Source organism: Sebastes fasciatus, chromosome 1, assembly GCF_043250625.1.
Source record: "Sebastes fasciatus isolate fSebFas1 chromosome 1, fSebFas1.pri, whole genome shotgun sequence".
Taxonomy (NCBI): Eukaryota; Metazoa; Chordata; class Actinopteri; order Perciformes; family Sebastidae; genus Sebastes; species Sebastes fasciatus.
The window spans coordinates 24,793,860-24,811,876 of NC_133795.1; the positions used below are offsets into that span (position 1 = coordinate 24,793,860).

At 40.8% G+C, this 18,017-nt stretch overlaps 1 protein-coding gene across 4 annotated transcripts in view; it reads left to right on the forward strand.

Moving 5' to 3' along the window:
• The window catches only part of igsf21a (immunoglobin superfamily, member 21a), a 238,025-nt gene that overhangs the window by 217,794 nt on the left and 2,214 nt on the right, over positions 1 to 18,017 (forward strand). For 2 of the 4 annotated variants that reach the window (XR_012594339.1, XM_074639254.1), the window contains exons 7-9: positions 2,542 to 2,642; positions 7,003 to 7,195; positions 10,878 to 10,916. Coding sequence is in view for 3 of the 4 variants with exons in the window: in XM_074639254.1 (XP_074495355.1) it covers positions 2,542 to 2,642; positions 7,003 to 7,195; positions 10,878 to 10,916 (333 nt within the window). In the remaining variant the exon portion in view is untranslated. The remainder of the gene's footprint in view (positions 1 to 2,541; positions 2,643 to 7,002; positions 7,196 to 10,877; positions 10,917 to 18,017) is intronic. The other 2 variants (XM_074639277.1, XM_074639267.1) reach the window with 2 other exon arrangements.

Here is an 18,017-nt window from a genome sequence, read left to right on the forward strand (position 1 = left end):
TTGCAGTGCCCATAAGTAATACATCTTTCAGAGATTTAATATTGCCACACAAGATGGAGCGACAGTCTGACAATCGACCCATGTTGTATTGCTCTTCATGAATATTCATGAATGGCTCCGTGCTCGCCATACAAATAGACCTAAAGCTGGCGCCGGACCTTGTGGGGTGGTCCAAAAAAAGTGCTACACCTCTATGAGATCACGAGGCTGGTGCATTCTGCATGCCTAGATTGTATTCATGAACACAGTGCATCTTAATAATTAAAAGAAGAAGTTCTCTGCTTTGGATTTCGATGAACTAAGGTGTTTATTATTCAACATCATTAGACAAGTAGTGGAATTCATTTCTCTCATTTCATGCACTGTACAGCAGTGAGACGGGGATCCAGGCTTCCTCACATCTCCCAGTCATTGCTTTGCCAGACCGTGATAATCAAAGAGCAGATGCTCAGTTTCAGGAAGGCGTCTGTGATCCATGCGTGTGTTTGTGTGTGTGGTTATTTGTATGTAAATGCGTGTGCGTCTGTTTGTGAATATTTATAATCTGTACTTAGTATGTTGTTTGTGTCAGTGTTCACCTGCAGCTCATTTCCACATTCATCAATCTATCTTATCTCCCTGCTTTGGGTCACCTAGTCTATCCGTGAAAGACATTACACAGCGCCGGATTTGCCACGATAGAGCGATCCAGCAGTCAGTCAGGCCTTTTAAATTCGGTCGCATGCCTCTCAAGCGTCTCCTTTTTCAAAGAAACCAGTCACCCAACTAATGTGACAGGCTCCCTTCCACTGCTTTAAGTCTGTTGCGCAGCTGAGCGGACCTGTTGATGTTTTGGCTTGGTATCAAAGTACACCTGATGCATGGTGCGCAGTTGTTTTTCTGGAGGGTATGTTCATTCTCTGACCCGGCCTGAGGTGATGTCAGTTCCTTCTTGCAAACCGAAGAAGGTGACGGTCTTGTGGGACCGTGGCTCATTTCCCCTGCGAGGCCCAACTCGCCCTCAGAGAGAGGCTGCGTTATGTCCATCGCACCGCATGCTGCCCTAATCAAAGGTTGTGACGTAGGATGCCAACTGTCACTGTTGGAGCGAATCCCAGAAATCAGCCATCATCTTGCCGGGCCATATGCCTTGCAAGCTCCACGTGACGCCATGACACCAGTATTTAAAAATACCCTTTCCGTTAGTGTGTGGGCAGTGGAAGGATAGCGCTTCACACCGCCATGCCAAAACTAGCTTGTGAAATGCCATCCATCTTCAGCATGAGGTGGAACACTTAGCCATGTCAAACCGCTCACATTATGTCTTTGGTTGGGTTGCCAGTATAAATACATGGATGTTTTCCTTTTAATATGAAAAAAAAAAACTACTGATTCCAAAATGTCTTAGACTTTGTAGCAGTTTGGACTGCTATGTGCAGATTTTCTGGACAAATGGAGCAGTTTATGCAGAATAACAAGTTGTCTAGTGGTGCTGAAATATTTTCCGAAATTTGAATATCTGCTCTTTCCATTTCTATTTCATGCAATTCAAATGCTTTTGCTTCTGTTTTATAAAACGATCCTTAGACGTGATACACACTGCATGAGCAATGGCACATGCTCAATCCTGTTTACAGATATGACTCCTAATCCATTAGTCTGATGCAGGCTTGTAGTCAATGGCTGCCTAAGAAAAGGCCGTGCTCCATTAGCCACAGTGGACACTTTGTTGCCAGATTAATAGCTAAATACTGAGGTCATTTGTCTGTTTATTTATGTATCCTTTGGTTTAACTTATCAATGAAAACAAGCACCGAGCGTGATTTATATTGAGAGTTCGAATCAAATTAATTGAAGAACTCCCGGGGTAGACTTGTACAGGCGTTATTGATGGGATGCCCTTAGCTTGATTCTCATTGCATGTGCCGCTCAGTTGGTTTGTCTAACATATGGAACCCCTCAGCGTGCGGAGCCGTTATCTTTAGCGTCATTGTTAATCATCTCAAATCGTGCAGAACCTGCTTATATGGGCCTGGTGCAGTAAACTGTGCAGTTTATCCGTAATGAAATGACTTACCTTTTTTATAACATTATGCAAATCAGTCATTTTATCTCGACACTACATACGCGGGACAATCACCAGCCCCTCGCAATCTCAGAATATTAGAATATGCCTGCTCCCTCTCCTGCTTGCGCCCCATTGTTTTAGATGGTCCAAATGAAAGCCATCTGGGTGCTACCGTCCACACCAAGACAAGGGAATTAGCTCCCCGAGTGTCCCTTATCTCGCTGCCTCCACACTCCACCCGGTGCACTGCATTCTCCTCTGGTAATGAGTATCTACCCAATTTAGTTCCTTTTTTCTCCAAGGGGGAATAAATCCAGCACAGTCCTTTGGATGAAAGGACCTGCGGGTCCCCCGCCTCTCGCCCCGCGACCTTAATTGACAGGAAATTGTATTTGTCTCTCTCCCTCTGTGACAAAACAGGTGTCCGGCAGGATTTGCTCTCCATGCTCGGTACGATGACCTTTTGTCTCCTTGTCTTTTTTTTCTCTTTTCAGCTGCTCCTAAGGGTCCTAAACTCTTCATGTCCCCCACTAGAGCAAAGGTAGGGGACACGGTGCGCATCACTGTGCAAGGATTCCAGGTAGGATCGCCTGGGGTAAGTGCATGGGGTTTTAAGAAAATGAATGGCCATATTGTGACTTGTGCATATGTGTTGTTATGTGTTGTGACTTGTGCATATGTGTTGTTCATTTTCTTCTTGATTGACCACTCTGTTGTGCATAGACATGTTTTTCATCTTTTCAAATATGCATATAACTGAACATTTGGATTCTCTTTTTAACATTTTGGTTTAGGTATACAGTCTGTAAAATAAAATAAAAGGCTGTCAGGCTGTTTTATAAAGCCTTAGAAAATGAAAATCTTAGCTGAAATGAATAAACTAGGGCTGTCAATTCATTAAAAAATTTAATAGTGATTAATCGCATGATTGTCCGTAGTTAATCGTGATCAAACACAAATTAATCACACATTTTGTATTTGTTCAAAATGTACCTTAAAGCGAGATTTGTCCAGTATTTATTACTCTTATCAACATGGGAGTGGGCAAATATGCTGCTTTATGCAAATGTTTGTATATGTATATATATGTATATGTATATATTTATTATTGGAAATCAATTAACACAAAACAATGACAATTATTGTCCAGAAACCCTCACAGGTACTGCATTTAGATATAAAACAAAATAGCATAAAATGTGCTCAAATCATAACATGGCAAACTCAAGTCCAACAGGCAACAACAACAGCTGTCAGTGTGTCAGTGTTGACTTGACCATGACTTGCCCCAAACTGCATGTGATTAACCCATTTTCATTAACATATCTTGAGGCCAGAAGTTAAGGGACCTCTTTGAAAATGGCCATGGCAAATTTTCTCTCATCGAATTTGAGCATTAATTTGGAGTGTTATCCTTCACAACAAGCTAGTATGACAGGGTTGGTACCAATGGATTCCTTAGGTTTTTCTAGTTTCCTATGATGCCATCTTCACTTTAGCTTTAAAACTGAGCCCGCTACCTCCTCCAAAAGATTGATTAGCAGCTGATTCTTAAGAGGTTAATTAAAAATAGCAAGTTGTGTTAACACATTAAAGAGATTAGTTGCGTTAAAACAAATTTGCATTTAGATTTCATCGCGTTACTTTGACAGCCCTAGAATAAACTTTAAGAGATTAATTTGTTAATGAAAGACTGAAGTCTATCCAATGACCATGTTTATCAGGCAGCATAGTTTGTGTAATTTTTGCTGCTTTCCGACTGCCTGCTCCATAATCCCAAAGCCACAGCTCAAGATTCCAACAAAGAGATTGTTTTGTGTCACTGTCATCCCCTGCCAAAAAAGATCATGTCCCCAGTGTGAATGGTCTTGATCTCTTTGACAGGATTGACACATTAAAGCCAGGCAGGTGGAGTCAAGTGAAGAGGATAGGGCTAATCCTGATATAGGACCTGCTAATGGTCCAAAGCACAGATTGCCTGTGTAATTTATCAGTATCTGCTCCAGGAATCTCTAGGAAACAAAAGTCTGATTTGTTGTTTGATTTTATTTCACTCTTCTGAGACATTTCTGTGTAAAACTAATGTTCTATATTGTTTTTGGTTTGGTGCACCAAGGTATTGACTGCACAGATTGGTATATTTGTGTCTGCCAAATGACCTCGGGATTCTTCTAAAGTTTTTCTTTGAACACTGTTGGTTATTATAAACAGGCTTGACTGTGGCAGTCGGGCCCTTTGGCAGTATAGGCATCAGCGCATGCAGACTGATCAGAAAGCAAATTTCCCTTATCTTCCACTGGAACTATAGGCTTTAGGGTCCCACAAGTAGATAAGATTGTGTGTCAAGACTGATAATTTTGCCTCCCGCCTTTCTGATAAAATAAGATGCCAGTTTCCCCTCTGGTTTATTGTTTTAGGAATATATTATGGATGATCATCCTACAGTGTGGTTTTTACTTAGACTTTCTTTTTCATATTGCTCTATGCATGAGATTAAATAGTACATTGATGGTTTCAGCAGCACAGTGCACAGACCTTTTGTTTCTTATTTAGACTCTATGCTCTTGGGGGTTATGTGACAGGAAGTTTTCACTTAAATCCCTGTTAGTGTTTTTTTTTTAATCTTAATGTGACCTTTTCCCAAGAGCCTGGCTCAATCTACTAACTCATTTAACCTCTGTCATGATTTAAACACAGACCTCGGAGAACTGTTTTATTAACATTTATTTTGAAAGGTTAGACAATTCACAACTACTTCAGTAGGTCACTTCAAGCTGTCAAGGACACTTTTACACCAAGCATGATTATAGCAGTTTATCTGAACTCTGAAGTGTTTGGTTTATTTGCGCATGTGAGAATGATACCATTTGAACTTGGGTGCATGCGAACAAAATGTACAAATACTGCTTGCTTCAGGGTAGGATTCCAAAACGGGCACTTATTGAATCAATGGAGAGGGATGTTGACATCTGACAGTAACGGTCGCTTGTGCTGTAAAGACCACGAAGGAAGGATATTCATATTCAGATGTGTTTTTATGCACTCTTAATAGAGTTCCGATAAAGTTACACAAGCTGGATTTATTGGCTCTGTCCTGATTCACTCCACTTCTGTGAATAAATAAACTAGCTCTGCCTGAGGTTATGCACCTCAAGCTGTACTTCAGCAGAGTGAACCAAAATGAACTCAGGGGTAAACTTTTCCAATATAGTTAGTTATAGCACTTGAAGGTACTTGACTCTACACCTACTTCATTCACTGTGTTAATCACACAATATGAGGTCATATTGTTGATTTCTCTTTATCACTGAGGTCAGACTTCAAATCTCTTAAATGAATCATTTCTTTAGGAGTAGATATGCCCTTTTTTCTTGCTCTATGTCAAGTACTTCTGATATCACAATGTGCTGCTATTTCCTTTGATGTAAGGTCAGAGGAAACCCTGTCTGCTCTGCCGACTTATTCCAAGAGTGTATCAAATGAATGGAAAAGAAGATATATTGTGTGTCTCTATACTGTGTGTGTGTGTGTGTGTAGACTTGTTTAGCTATCCAACAGTAGACCTTGGTGTCGTTGCACATTCACCAACAGTGGACCAGCGAGCCAACAGGGGACATTTTGGAGGTCCACTGTTAGTCATGCTTTGAGTCCTGCTAAAATGGCTAAAGCCCTCTGGTGAATTTATTTAAATTTTATCCAAGAGGGGACTTGCTGGTGTGTGACTTCATACTCAGCACTGCCCCCCGCAGACCGGAGCCGGTATTTTAAACAACTAACTCACCAATGCACATTGGGCTTTTTTCACATTCGCGATAATGTGAATGGCTTTCAGCTCCAGCTAGGCGTTCAGACCACAATGGGGCTATTTAACAGGCACTGAAGGAACAATTTTTTAGATGATTTGTTAGTAAGTAATTTACTAGTTTCAAGCTTCAAACTGTGAACACAGGGGATATATTTAAATCTAAAAGAAAAAAAAACAATCAGGATAAAAAAGAAATAAAATGGTCAGCAGTAAGGCCATTTATTTTCATTTAAATGAATCACTCAAAACACATCTAACATCAGACTATTACTAGACATTATTTTTTAATTTTACAAATCTACTAAAATCTACTTGTATCCCCAAGCTACTCATTTAGAAATGCAATTTATTTTTTGATGCACATTACAGAAAGAAAATTTTACACTTTTACTGTACAAAATAATGACATAAAAAGACAACAGCCAAATTAATGATTCTACTGAGAAAAATAATGCTCATTTTTAATATTACAATCACACTGCCACCATCAAGATCTTCAGAGCAGTTACTTGAGTGTGTCACACTTTTAACCAGCACTGTTTGAGCTAAATCATCTGTAATAGTTTTCATTAAATCACTATTATTTTGGAATTTGTTTTTGCTGACATTGTTAACATATCAGCTGCTAGACATTAACCAGCTTTTAATCTTTTTTTTATTAAATAGTGTCCCACACTTGTCAGCGTAGAATGACAGTCCACTGTTGGTAATGTAGGAGAGAAAGAGTGTGTGTGTGTGTGTGTGTGTGTGTGTGTGTGTCAGGGAGGGATTGTGGTGTGAGAAGAAAGAAGAAGAATCAAAACCTTAAACTTCAGAGGTGGAATTGTACATATATGATATGAATGAAATACTGCTCTATGAAGGGTTATATTTTTAAATCGGGGGTTGTTCTCTGGAGGGCTCAAAAATGTGAGGAGAAAAAAACTGTTGTAAAGTGAAGTGTTGATTATTAATGCATGTTGTTAACTTGCCATTGCATTAGGGGAAATTGGAGCTTGTATTATTCATGTATCCTTTGCTCTTAATCTCTTGGCTAAGACTCACAGACTTTCTGCACCACCCTCTCACCCTCCTTTCCCTCTATCTTTTTTCCTACTCCTTTCTCTCCCTTTTTTTCTCTCCATCCCATGTGGGTGCTGGGTGTTGATAGAATGAGGTGTTCCCCGAGCCCCTCTTCACCTGGACACGAGTGGGGGGCCGCCTGCTGGATGGCAGCACCGAGCGAGAGGGCAAGGAGCTGATTCTGGAGAGAGTGCCAGCCGAGCTCAACGGCTCCATGTATCGCTGCACGGCCCAGAATCCTCTGGGCTCCACGGATACGCACACTCGCCTCATAGTCTTTGGTATGTACGCTCAATTCGGCAACACGCCCTGGCCCCGTTCCGGAGTGGCTACTACACTAGCATTTAAACTGAAATCACATTTAAGTTTGATTAATTATTTAGAAGACGATGAATATGAAACATTTTTTTTTTTTGTGTGACTGCACAACTTGGGTCCACAAGAATTATCTGGAACACTTATACAATTACACAGTTAAATGTCACAGAAAATTACATAATTCAACAAAATTCATTTCATGTATCTACAGTATCTTTGAAAAATACTTAAGAGATTTATATGACCGCTTTAGGTATGAATCATTAATGCAGCTAAGTGTGTGATTAATAAGAGATTGTATTCCTAATTGGCTCAACAACGCATTCTTTTTTAAGGCTGCACTTAGTGAGGATAACTCTTCTCTGGCAGGGGATTTAGTCACTATTCCATCAATGGGATGTCTTATACTGCTTTCACTTAAACACCCAGAGCCAACAGTGGCATCAAAGGCCCATGATGAAATCAAAGGACCTTTGTTGTTGACAGTGTTAGAAAAGCACTTTGTTCAATGGCCAAACCGTGGTAACGTGTTCATCGGAACCTGGAAGTAGTTCATTTACTGGTGTTGATGTGGGAGCTGGATTGCTTACAGACTCTATTATATCCGTGTGTCTTGCTCCTCTGGATCTGTTTACTCTGGACACTCCTGGAAGAAGTGGGATCTGCCTTTCTGAGCCTCATCAGACAGCTCTATCAATGTGGGGAGTTTAAATCAAATACATTCTACTAAAGCTAAACGGGTGTTGGCTTCTTGAGCCCTTTTCAGATGTAAAATGTCATCGTAATTTGGCATGGTCTCATGTTTGAATAGGTCACTTTTCCGTAAAAGTTCCGATGTCAAACACACACGACTTCAGTCACATGAACGGAAAGGCTACCGCACACACACAGTGTTAAATATGCAGACATTATTTGTATAAATTAGGCATCATATTTATTTATTCTATCTAATGAATTATGGAATTTAAGTACGTATCGAAGTGCTTGAATTTGGGGGTTTCCATGAGTGAAAAGCAGGGGCAAGCCTCCCTCGCACTCGCAATCAGTGGTGGATGAAGTACCTGAAAGCCACACTTGATTGGAAGTACAGATATATAACTAGAAAATGACTTTAGTAGAAGTCACCTATTACAATATTACTGGAGTAAAAGTCTCAAAGTGTTGGATATTTACTGCACTTAAGTATCAAAAGCAATGTTCTGATATTAAATGTACTTAAGTATTGAAAGCACAAGTAAATGCTGATAAAAAACAAGCATGTCATAATTTTGAGATTTATGAAGTTTATTCTTTTGAACATGTACTCCACCTTAAAAATGGAGGCTACATTACACTTGAAGAAAAACTAGGTCTTCACAACTTAAAGGATTTTAAGAATAAAATCCAGTTTTTCTTTCCCTCGTAGTCATAGATATGCAGGGGACATAAAGTGTGCAAGTCTGTAAAGGGGAGACTTTTGGAACCCATTTTCAATTACATATCTTGAGGTCAGAGGTCAAGAGACCCCTTTGAATACGTTTTTCCTCCCCAAAATTTAGCATAAGTTTGGAGAGTTATTTAGTCTCCTTCACAAAAAGCTAGTATGACATGCTTGATACCATTGGATTCCTTGTTTTTTTTATAGTTTTATATGATGCCAGTATCTTCTCTATGTAGCTCTTAAACTGAGCCCGCTACAACTGAAAAAAATCGCAAGTTGTGTTAATGCGTTAAAGAAATTAGTGGTATTAAAACTAATTTTCGTTAACGCGTTATTGCGTTAACTTTGACAGCCCTAATTATTACTTTATTACATTGCACAACTGCTCACAATGATCATTAATTAAGGCTTCAACTACAAAATAAGTTGTAAAATCCATCGTCGATGCAGCCCGTAGAAGAACTGAGAACACTTCTTCCTTGACGTCATTATGTTCCACCAGTGTCCCTCTGCCGGGCTTCCAATCCCTCCTGCATACCATATGCAACAGCATTGCAGCTCTATCCGTAATGGCTGTGTCATGTTGGAGTAGAGCCATTACGAAACATTTTACATAACAGAGACCTATGTTGGAAAGCCCAGAAGGCATTACTATATATAGATAAAGACAGCAATGTTAACACATCCCATGGCATGAAAAGGGCTTTTGACACTTGTACTATACAGAAGTCAAGTCATACAAGAGAAACAGGGGAAATAGTTTTTCAAAATGTAAAAATGCGAGTTGCACGCACACGCATGCACTTTAGCCCTGCAGTGCCTTATTAACGTACATCAGGTCGTAACCGTTTTCATACTTCGAGTCTGCAACAAAGAATATTGTATCCATAATTTTTTTTTTTTTTTAAATCCTCTGCCCGAAACACTCCTGTGAACAGGTTTTTAAGTATGTCACAAATGTACAAATTACTGGGCGGGCCTAATAAGCACGCACTTTAAGGGGAAAGTGCCACTTTAGGGAGGCGTTACCTTGGGAGGCGTTTTGCTAGGAAGAGCACTAATGTCTATTTAACACCCTGATGCACCCTCAGGTGTCATCGGCTACGTGCCTAGTATGGCCCATCTGTCTGCCTGCTCCTTGTAGATTGCTTCCACTCACGCTTAGGGGAAGTAAATGGTGATTAAGTGACCTTGGCACCGTCCCCCGTGGCCTTGAGATGAGACACTTCTCTCTCCGCCGGGGGCGGGAAGAGATGGAAGTATTTGGGGGCTCTGCTCGCTTGGCAAAGTGTTCAATATAAATCATCAGGAATAATAGAGTATAATGACGGCTTGCTATAGAGACTCCACTGACGACGGGCCGCACTCGCGTCTTGATGATGTACATCTTTAGCCACCCTCGGTGATAATACCTTCCGAGATTACTGTGAAGTGAGTCAGCACTGAGGAGCCAGGCAGTGACACACACACACACACACACACACACACACACCAAACTGCACACACATGCAGAAACACGCAGATATGTATGCTTATGCAAATTCGCAGGGGCAAGCAAACACGAGCGTGCATATGCAGAGTGCACACACTAATTTCCCTGCGCCTCTCAGAGGAGCTGCTATGTTAATGTGGTTGCAGCGAGACCAGAAGAGTTTCACACTGTGCTGTAGCTTCCACCTGCTCATATGTGAAGTCAGAAAAAAAAAAAAAGTAGCTCGCAAAGTGGAATTTAGGCGTGTTGCTAATACTCTGCGAGCCCTCCTGCTTCTTCCTTTGCAATTACTTTATCCCTCCGAGAACTTTGAAAACACATCGTCAGAGTGTATTGTGTAGGGGCAGACGTCGGTGCTGTTTATTAAAGGTGGAGTCAATTTCTCCAAACCTCTTTCCCAGACTAGTCTGGCCACAGCTGTAGTTGCCTGACCTCACTGCTGCCAAAAGCGTCCTGGTTGTTCTGGTGCAGTGCTCTGTGTTCCCAGTTCCATTAACAGGGCCCAGTGTTTCTCACTGGGGATGTGCCATTTAAAATGTGCTTCCGGAACTTTGGTGTTCAGCTTCATTAGAAAGCCGCAATCTCTGTCAGAGATGACTATTTTTTTTCTCTTTCTCCTTCTTTATCCTCTTATTAATTCCCCCCTTCATTCACTGAGTCACTCTGTCTCTCAGCAACGGCTACAGTTTTTGGTCATCTCACAGTTGTTCTTTTTTCTCTTTGTTTCCAACAGAAAATCCAAGCATGATGAAAAACATACAGAACCAGAACAGTAAGTATTTCATGACTAGCTTTGAGTGTGTGTTTCATGCGTCCAGTGAAGTGGTAAAAAAATAAGTGCCGGTACTGCTCTTATTCACATGTCGGCGTGTGTATCAGCCGGTATCAGCAATCTCATGCAACTTATTCCTATTAATTTATTATTTCTTTAAGCATGTTATACTGTATCAGTCATAATTAGTTGTGGTTTTATTGCTATATTATTATATTTTGGCTATGCATCTTCTATAGTAGGCCTATAATACTCCAATGATATTCCAACTGGAACATTATAGGGTTAAGGTGGTGTGTTTGTATATTTATCCATAGTGTTAATAGTTAAAGTGTTTTCCTGTGTTATTAGTTGCCTGTGGTTGGGTATCATTCAGGTTTTTGGAGCAGTGTCCCAGTCAGGATGCTCCTACATATTATGCAGCACGATACAGAGACACATTCTGAATTTCTACAGTGAATAAAAGATACTAGGAAATATTGGGTTTAAGAGTCCTCCCCCGAGAACATTTGAAGGTTTTTGACTGAAAACTATGCAATTTTACATAATTTTGGACCATAATTATTATTATTATTAGTCAAATGATTATTTTACTATTTACACATACCTCAGCCTTTGTCTGAACATGTAATTATTCTGGAAATGTTTGCCCTAAAAGAGCAGATTCAGAAAACTTTTAAATATTGTTTAAATAATGATATTTGTTCACAAATAAAAACAAATTATGATGAACAGTTAACTAAATATTTTTACAAAAAGGACATGAACACTGTAACATTGTGCTGATAAATTACAGCACCCTCGTTCTCACCCACCCTCCCCCATGTCGTGCATTGGCTCGTCCAGAAGCTCTCCACATAGTTTTTAATGATTATGAGGCTCGGTGCAAATACCGGTGCTGTGCCATTATGAATCGCCATCATGAATCTTCCAGAGAATCTGATAAGGAGAGGGCAGAAAAGAGTACCGGCAGCTTGTGAGAAGTGCCAGTGCGCAAGAAAAAGTCACAATATGCTAAGGAGTAAAATGCAGAAGTGCCGGTACTGCGTACCGGTGAGTACCGGCCCACTTTGAGCATTGCATGCATCTCGCGATTCCTGCTATATTGCTTGATCATCATACTTCCAGATGCAACATCATGCAATATGAGAACAAAATGTGACACTGCAGTCTGTTCACTCGGAAAATGTGTGCCGAAATGTGACACTGATCAGAGAAGCAAATTCTTCGGGAGGCTGTGGTTTCAACATTCAAAGTATTGACAGGTGGATGTTGTTTCTCATTCAGCCCCTGAATGCATTTTCCCGGATAGACTGCGTGAGAGTGATTCAGTCAGGATTAATCTTCGGGCGATGTTCAGTAGCGGCAGCAAGCAACGAGCCTCTCCCAGTGACTAACCGAGCCTGTCACTTTTGGTTGAGTGTGAGATTATTGGCGTTTCATTTGTGCAGCAGTGGCTCATTTGCGGCTTCTGAGATTATCATATGTAAAGATGAGGGATTGTCAGGAGAAGCCGCAGGGCTGTGACAACAACCTTTCCATCTCTCCCCTTTTCTCTGCCACTCCCTCCCTCTTTCTACTTCAATCTCTTGGCCCGTCTCTCCTCCTCTCCTCCGCTCTGACTTTCCATGCTTACTCTCTGTCTCCCAATGCCAACCTCTCTTCACGATTCATCCATTTCTGGGTGCTTTTTCCCTTTTAATAACACCCTCATTTCCCTTTCCCTTGCTTATTCTGTCTCTCTCCATTCAGTCATATTTATATTTCCTACATTTCCTCTTCAGCCCAGCTCACAATCTCTGATTTTGATGCAGGCACACAGGCATTATGGTCAGTGCAGATTATGCTGCAGTGTGAAAAAAAAGATCCAATTCTGGCTAAATGGCCACATTTCTTTCTTGAGTGGTGACCATAGAAATTAAATAGGAGTAGAAGGGTCATTGAAATGTCCTGTGGTAATTTGACTAGTCCAAAAGGAAATGGAGATTGTTGTTAATTGTTATGGTGACACAGAGCACATGTCAGTGGGGCTGTAAAGTGTGAAGAGAACCAACGCAGCTCCTGGAGGCCAGTCTCCCACAAAAGTCCATTTCCATTAGGGCTGTCAATCGATTAAAGTATTCAATCACAATTAATCACAAATTAACTGCATTAAATGTACCTAAAGGGAGATTTGTCAAGTATTTAATACTCTTATTAACATGGGGGTGGGCAAATATGCTTGTTTATGCAAATGTATGTATATATTTATAATTGGAAATCAATTAACAACACAAAACAATGACAAATATTGTCCAGAAATCCTCACAGTTACTGCATTTAACTGCATGTGATTATCATAAAGTGGGCATGTCTGTAAAGGGGAGACTCGTGGGTACCCATAGAACCCATTTTCATTCACATATCTTGAGGTCAGAGGGTCATGGTACCCCTTTGAAAATGGCCATGTCAGTATTTCCTTGCCAAAATTTAGCGTATGTTTGTAGCATTATTGCATGGTTGGCACCAATGGATTCCTTAGTTTTTTTTAGTTTCATATGATACCTGTATTTTCCCTCTATCTTTGAATCTGAGCCCGCTACAACCTAAAAATTGCAAGTTGCATTAATGCGTTAAAGAAATGAATGGCATTAAAACGAATTTGCGTTAACGTGTTATTATCACATTAACATTGACAGTCCTAGTTCCCAATTAACTTAACTGCATAACCAAAATACATTTTGAGGGAAACATATTTCCTTCTAGATTATGGTCGCAGTTTTAAACAGTTTTAAACAGTTTTAAACATGTGGTTAACATTGTAAATAGAAACAAAACAAAACAAAAATGCAAAAACATCATAGTTTGGCTTAAAATTACTACGTTTCACATGGGACACCAACAGCAGTCTCAAGGGGGAAAGTCTGTGTTTGTTGCTATAGCTAGCTTGTTAATTCCACCATGCTTCAACGCCTCAATTGTTTCAGAAAACCAGCCAAACAAAGTTGTCACAACGGTCAATATGGCAACGGTACACATAAAAATGTCCTCCACTATGACCCTACTGCTGCGTTGATTCGAATAAAAATGTCCGTTCTACCACTAATTCTTTGGTGGTGACCCTATAGCAACCAGATTTCAGATACAGGGGTAAGAAAAACTGAATGAACCATAAGTGGAGACTCTCTATATTAGTTTATATAAGCAAGACTCCTAGCTTCATTTCCCCCAATTTCGATAAATGGCTGTGAAATAGTATAATAGTATAGCATGTCCACATAAGTATGCATTTATTAGTTATTAGTGAAAGAATCCTCAATGTCATTCAGTAAAATACATCAGTGATGGGCACTAAATGTAGATTGTAACTCATGTGCTATGAAGCCAGAAGCTATAAAACACCTGTATTGTAATAGTTTTTGAGCTGTTGTTGATGAACTGGAAAATTAATTTCAATGGTATAATTTCATAGTTTATAATCCCTTATGCATGTGTGTGTGACGCCCATGTTTGTCCCAGTGTACAGCGTGAACAGCTTCCCAAGCAGATGGCACGCGGAGCTGTCTTTAAGCCCAACCGCCCCAGTCGGACGAGATTTGAACAGTCTGACATTTGGCTTCACTCTTTTTCTCGCTTTTTTTCCCGTTTCCTACTCAAAAAACATCTCATCATGTGTCTCTCGTCCTCTCCCGCACTCGAGTTCTCTGTCTCTCTTTGTTTTCCTCCTCTCTCTCTCTCCCCCACCACCACCTTTCCAGTCTCTTGCTAGCCGTGTTGTAGGGATGAAAATCTGAATATGCAAATGCTATGGTAAGCGCGGGAGCAGGTGTGTCACAGCAAGGACAGAATCGGGTCAGCATGGACGCGCAGACATGCCTCGCATGCAAGTCAAATTGGTGTACAACACGGTCCCGAGAGGTCAGCGCACACGTGCCCGATCGCTTAATGGCTCAATGGCCAGCTCCTCGGCTGGTGCGAGTAGGAAGAACCGCCGCCGCCAGTCAGGGTTGCAGCAGACAAGAAAACTACGCTTCCCATGAGGGATTATATTCATTCATCTTTGTCAGAATTGCACTCTCCCAGACAACTTGTCAAGCCGCACTGTATGGCAATGAACTGAATTCAAGAGATGAGTGAAATTGAGGACTAAAATGTGACATGTTTTCTATCGCATAGTAATGTAGCTGTCAGCCTAGGCTGGTGGAAGTATCAAAAGTTTGGGGTTGTCACGTTATTGTGGGCAGAGTGCATCATCATGGCTGAGACAAATTCAGTCTCAACTGATGGCATTTTGCATTCACTGACGCAAAAATAACAATACCATCAAAGCCAGGAGCCATAATCAAGTCATCTGCATTTACATTTCTTTTGGCAGACATGCTGCATCTGTCATTTCCCATAGTGCCATGCAATTCAAATGCTCTTTTAGAACAGAGGTCAGATCAGAGACAGGAACCAGACTGGTAGGAGTGCTAACAGATGTGCCATAGCCACAGTCAGAAATAGTAGAAAAAGTAGGTTTGTAAGGCAGCTAACTTGTCATATGCAAAAAGAAAGTGCTATTTTTTCAGCCATTTTAGGTCCAGCAACCGAGTCGTCGTTTGTTAAAAAGAGCATGTTGCCTCTGAAATCAGTCCCAGTTAAAATTCAGGTTTGCAGAAATGCACTGAGGTCTGAGCCAAAAACTGAAGGCAAACAGATGGCGGGGCGACTTGCATCTATGATTGTAGACTGGAAGGGGACCTCAGATGATGATCTTACGGTTGGATGAGCCCATTACAGAATGAGACGAAGTACTTATTGGGAAGATCCAGTTGTTATTCTCTTGTGTTGTACGACTTGAGTGGAATATGCTGTGTGTGATATGTTAGATTATATACAGTTCTGTGGAGATTCACATTCATTAGGGAGTCATCATGAAACCGAGATTTAATTTGAACAATTCTTACAAACATATGATGCAATTGTTTATGCAGCCTGGTCTCATTTTCAGGGCGTAAAATACCGACGCTTGGGCAGTGACCCTCGGCATCTGGATATGACGCACAAGACACCCTTTAGCATCCGTATGAGATGCACCGGGCTTTCAACGCCCAATGTAAAGTCAAATGTAAACCCATCGGTGCCATTGTTAGACGCTCAGAGCAACGGACGTAGTATTAAAATGTAACTTCGGTATTTTTCAACCTCGACCATCGGGCAGTGTCGATGTAATGTTACGTCCTCTAAAAGTGCTTGTTTTTGCCACTGACATGCTCAGATTGTTATTATCAGTGTATGATAACATTATGGAAAGAGCCCAACAGAGAAATAAAACGTTTTTTTTACATTTCCGTCTCCATCTGAATATCCGTATAATCTGGCTCTCATAAATAGGGAAGCCCATCAGTTTCAAAGACCTCATCCACATTGTCGAAATCATCTAAATATTCAGCCATGACGTTGAAAATCTTTTAGATAACACTAAGCTACAGTTACTGTACTCCAACACAACAAACTCTGCCCGACTGGCCCTCGCATTTCCACCATGGATGTATTCCACTATACCACCGTTGACTTCTGGCAACACGTCACCTCGCCAGATTTCAGAACGAGACTTCTCCTTGAGCGAGGCTCTTCCATAATAACAATCAGAGAAAAAAAAAGCACTTTTAGTGGACGTAAATGCCGGTGCTAGCTTGCCCCGATAGCACCATATTGCAGCTCGTGAGCAGCTGTCTACAGCGCTTTACCTCAATACTGGACCAATTTCAGAAATTGTTGTCCCCATCAGTCAGTTAGATACAAAAACATGGGAAAATCAGGTCCAGGTTGAAAAATTCCAAAGAAACAGTCCACTAAGGGTGGGAGGAGGGGTGGTGGATTGGTTAAATAAACAAAACTTGAGTAATCTTTACTGACAATGTTATGTCAAGTGACAATACGTCGACAGTAAAAATCACTCACTGAATCACATTACGTCTATAGCCTAAGTTTAGTTACAAGCGTACGTATTTTAAGCTAAACCATGATGTTTTTTTCTAACCATAACCAAGAAGTTTTGTTGCCTAAAACTAACCACCACCGTTTCACAATGCTAACCATGTGTTACAATGTTAACCGCGACCGTTTCACAACGTTAACCACGAACAAACCTTCTGCGACAAGATACTACGCAAAAGGACGCTGCGGGCTTTTGCCCAAGCGGCAAAATATGACAAGTAGGGATGAGATCATGTTGGTTCATCATCCAATTCATAATGCAATCCACATTTCTTAACAGGTAATATTTTATCATCCAGACCCACTAGAATTATTAAAATTACCTGTCAAGTCTAACCACTACCAGATCCAAATTTGACTCTAATGAGTCTAGCCACACCCCGACGTGGTCAGGCTGACACTGTGATTGTGATTGTCTTTGTAGTTCCAATCTTGGCACAATCCGAACAAACTGTTGGTTATGTCAGCAAAGCCACACCCACAGTCAGTCACAACTTTCCTCCCACGGCAACTCCAGTTCCTCAGTCCTCTCTGTAAGGCGTCCATGGGGGAGCTGCAGAAAACAATAGCAGCATAAAGCTGCTGTCTCTGCTGATCTCTCCTCTATAATCTAGTATCCTTGCTGTGGGCCTTAGAACAACAAGTCCAAAGCACACAAAAAATAGGTCCATTTTTATCTGAGGATTCTTCAAATATTGGGAAAGAAAAAGTATCTTTGTGTTTGTCTCAACTGCACCAAAGGCCATGTGGGGATATCTTTGGGTGTAGTGGCAGCCCTACACATTGTATTATATATAGACGCCGACATCCTCCAGAAACACATAGAGACGATTTCCCAATATTTAATGTACTGTATACAAAGAAAGGTTGTATTTTTCATTATCCTCTCATAGCATCACTACAGGTCAAGTCACCACACCTCAAATCCAAGAAACAAATGTGACTTCAAGTGACTGACAAGCTGAGATCTGTCATATTGAAAGCTACTCTAGATCATTATTATAAGGGGCACTCTAGGTTGTCTCTATAGTCTGTAAGTATAGAATAGCAAAGAGTACTTCTCGAGTAATATGTATGAGAGTAATATGTCCTGAAACGTCATCAATGTCTGATTTTATGTAAAAAATGTTTGCCATTTTA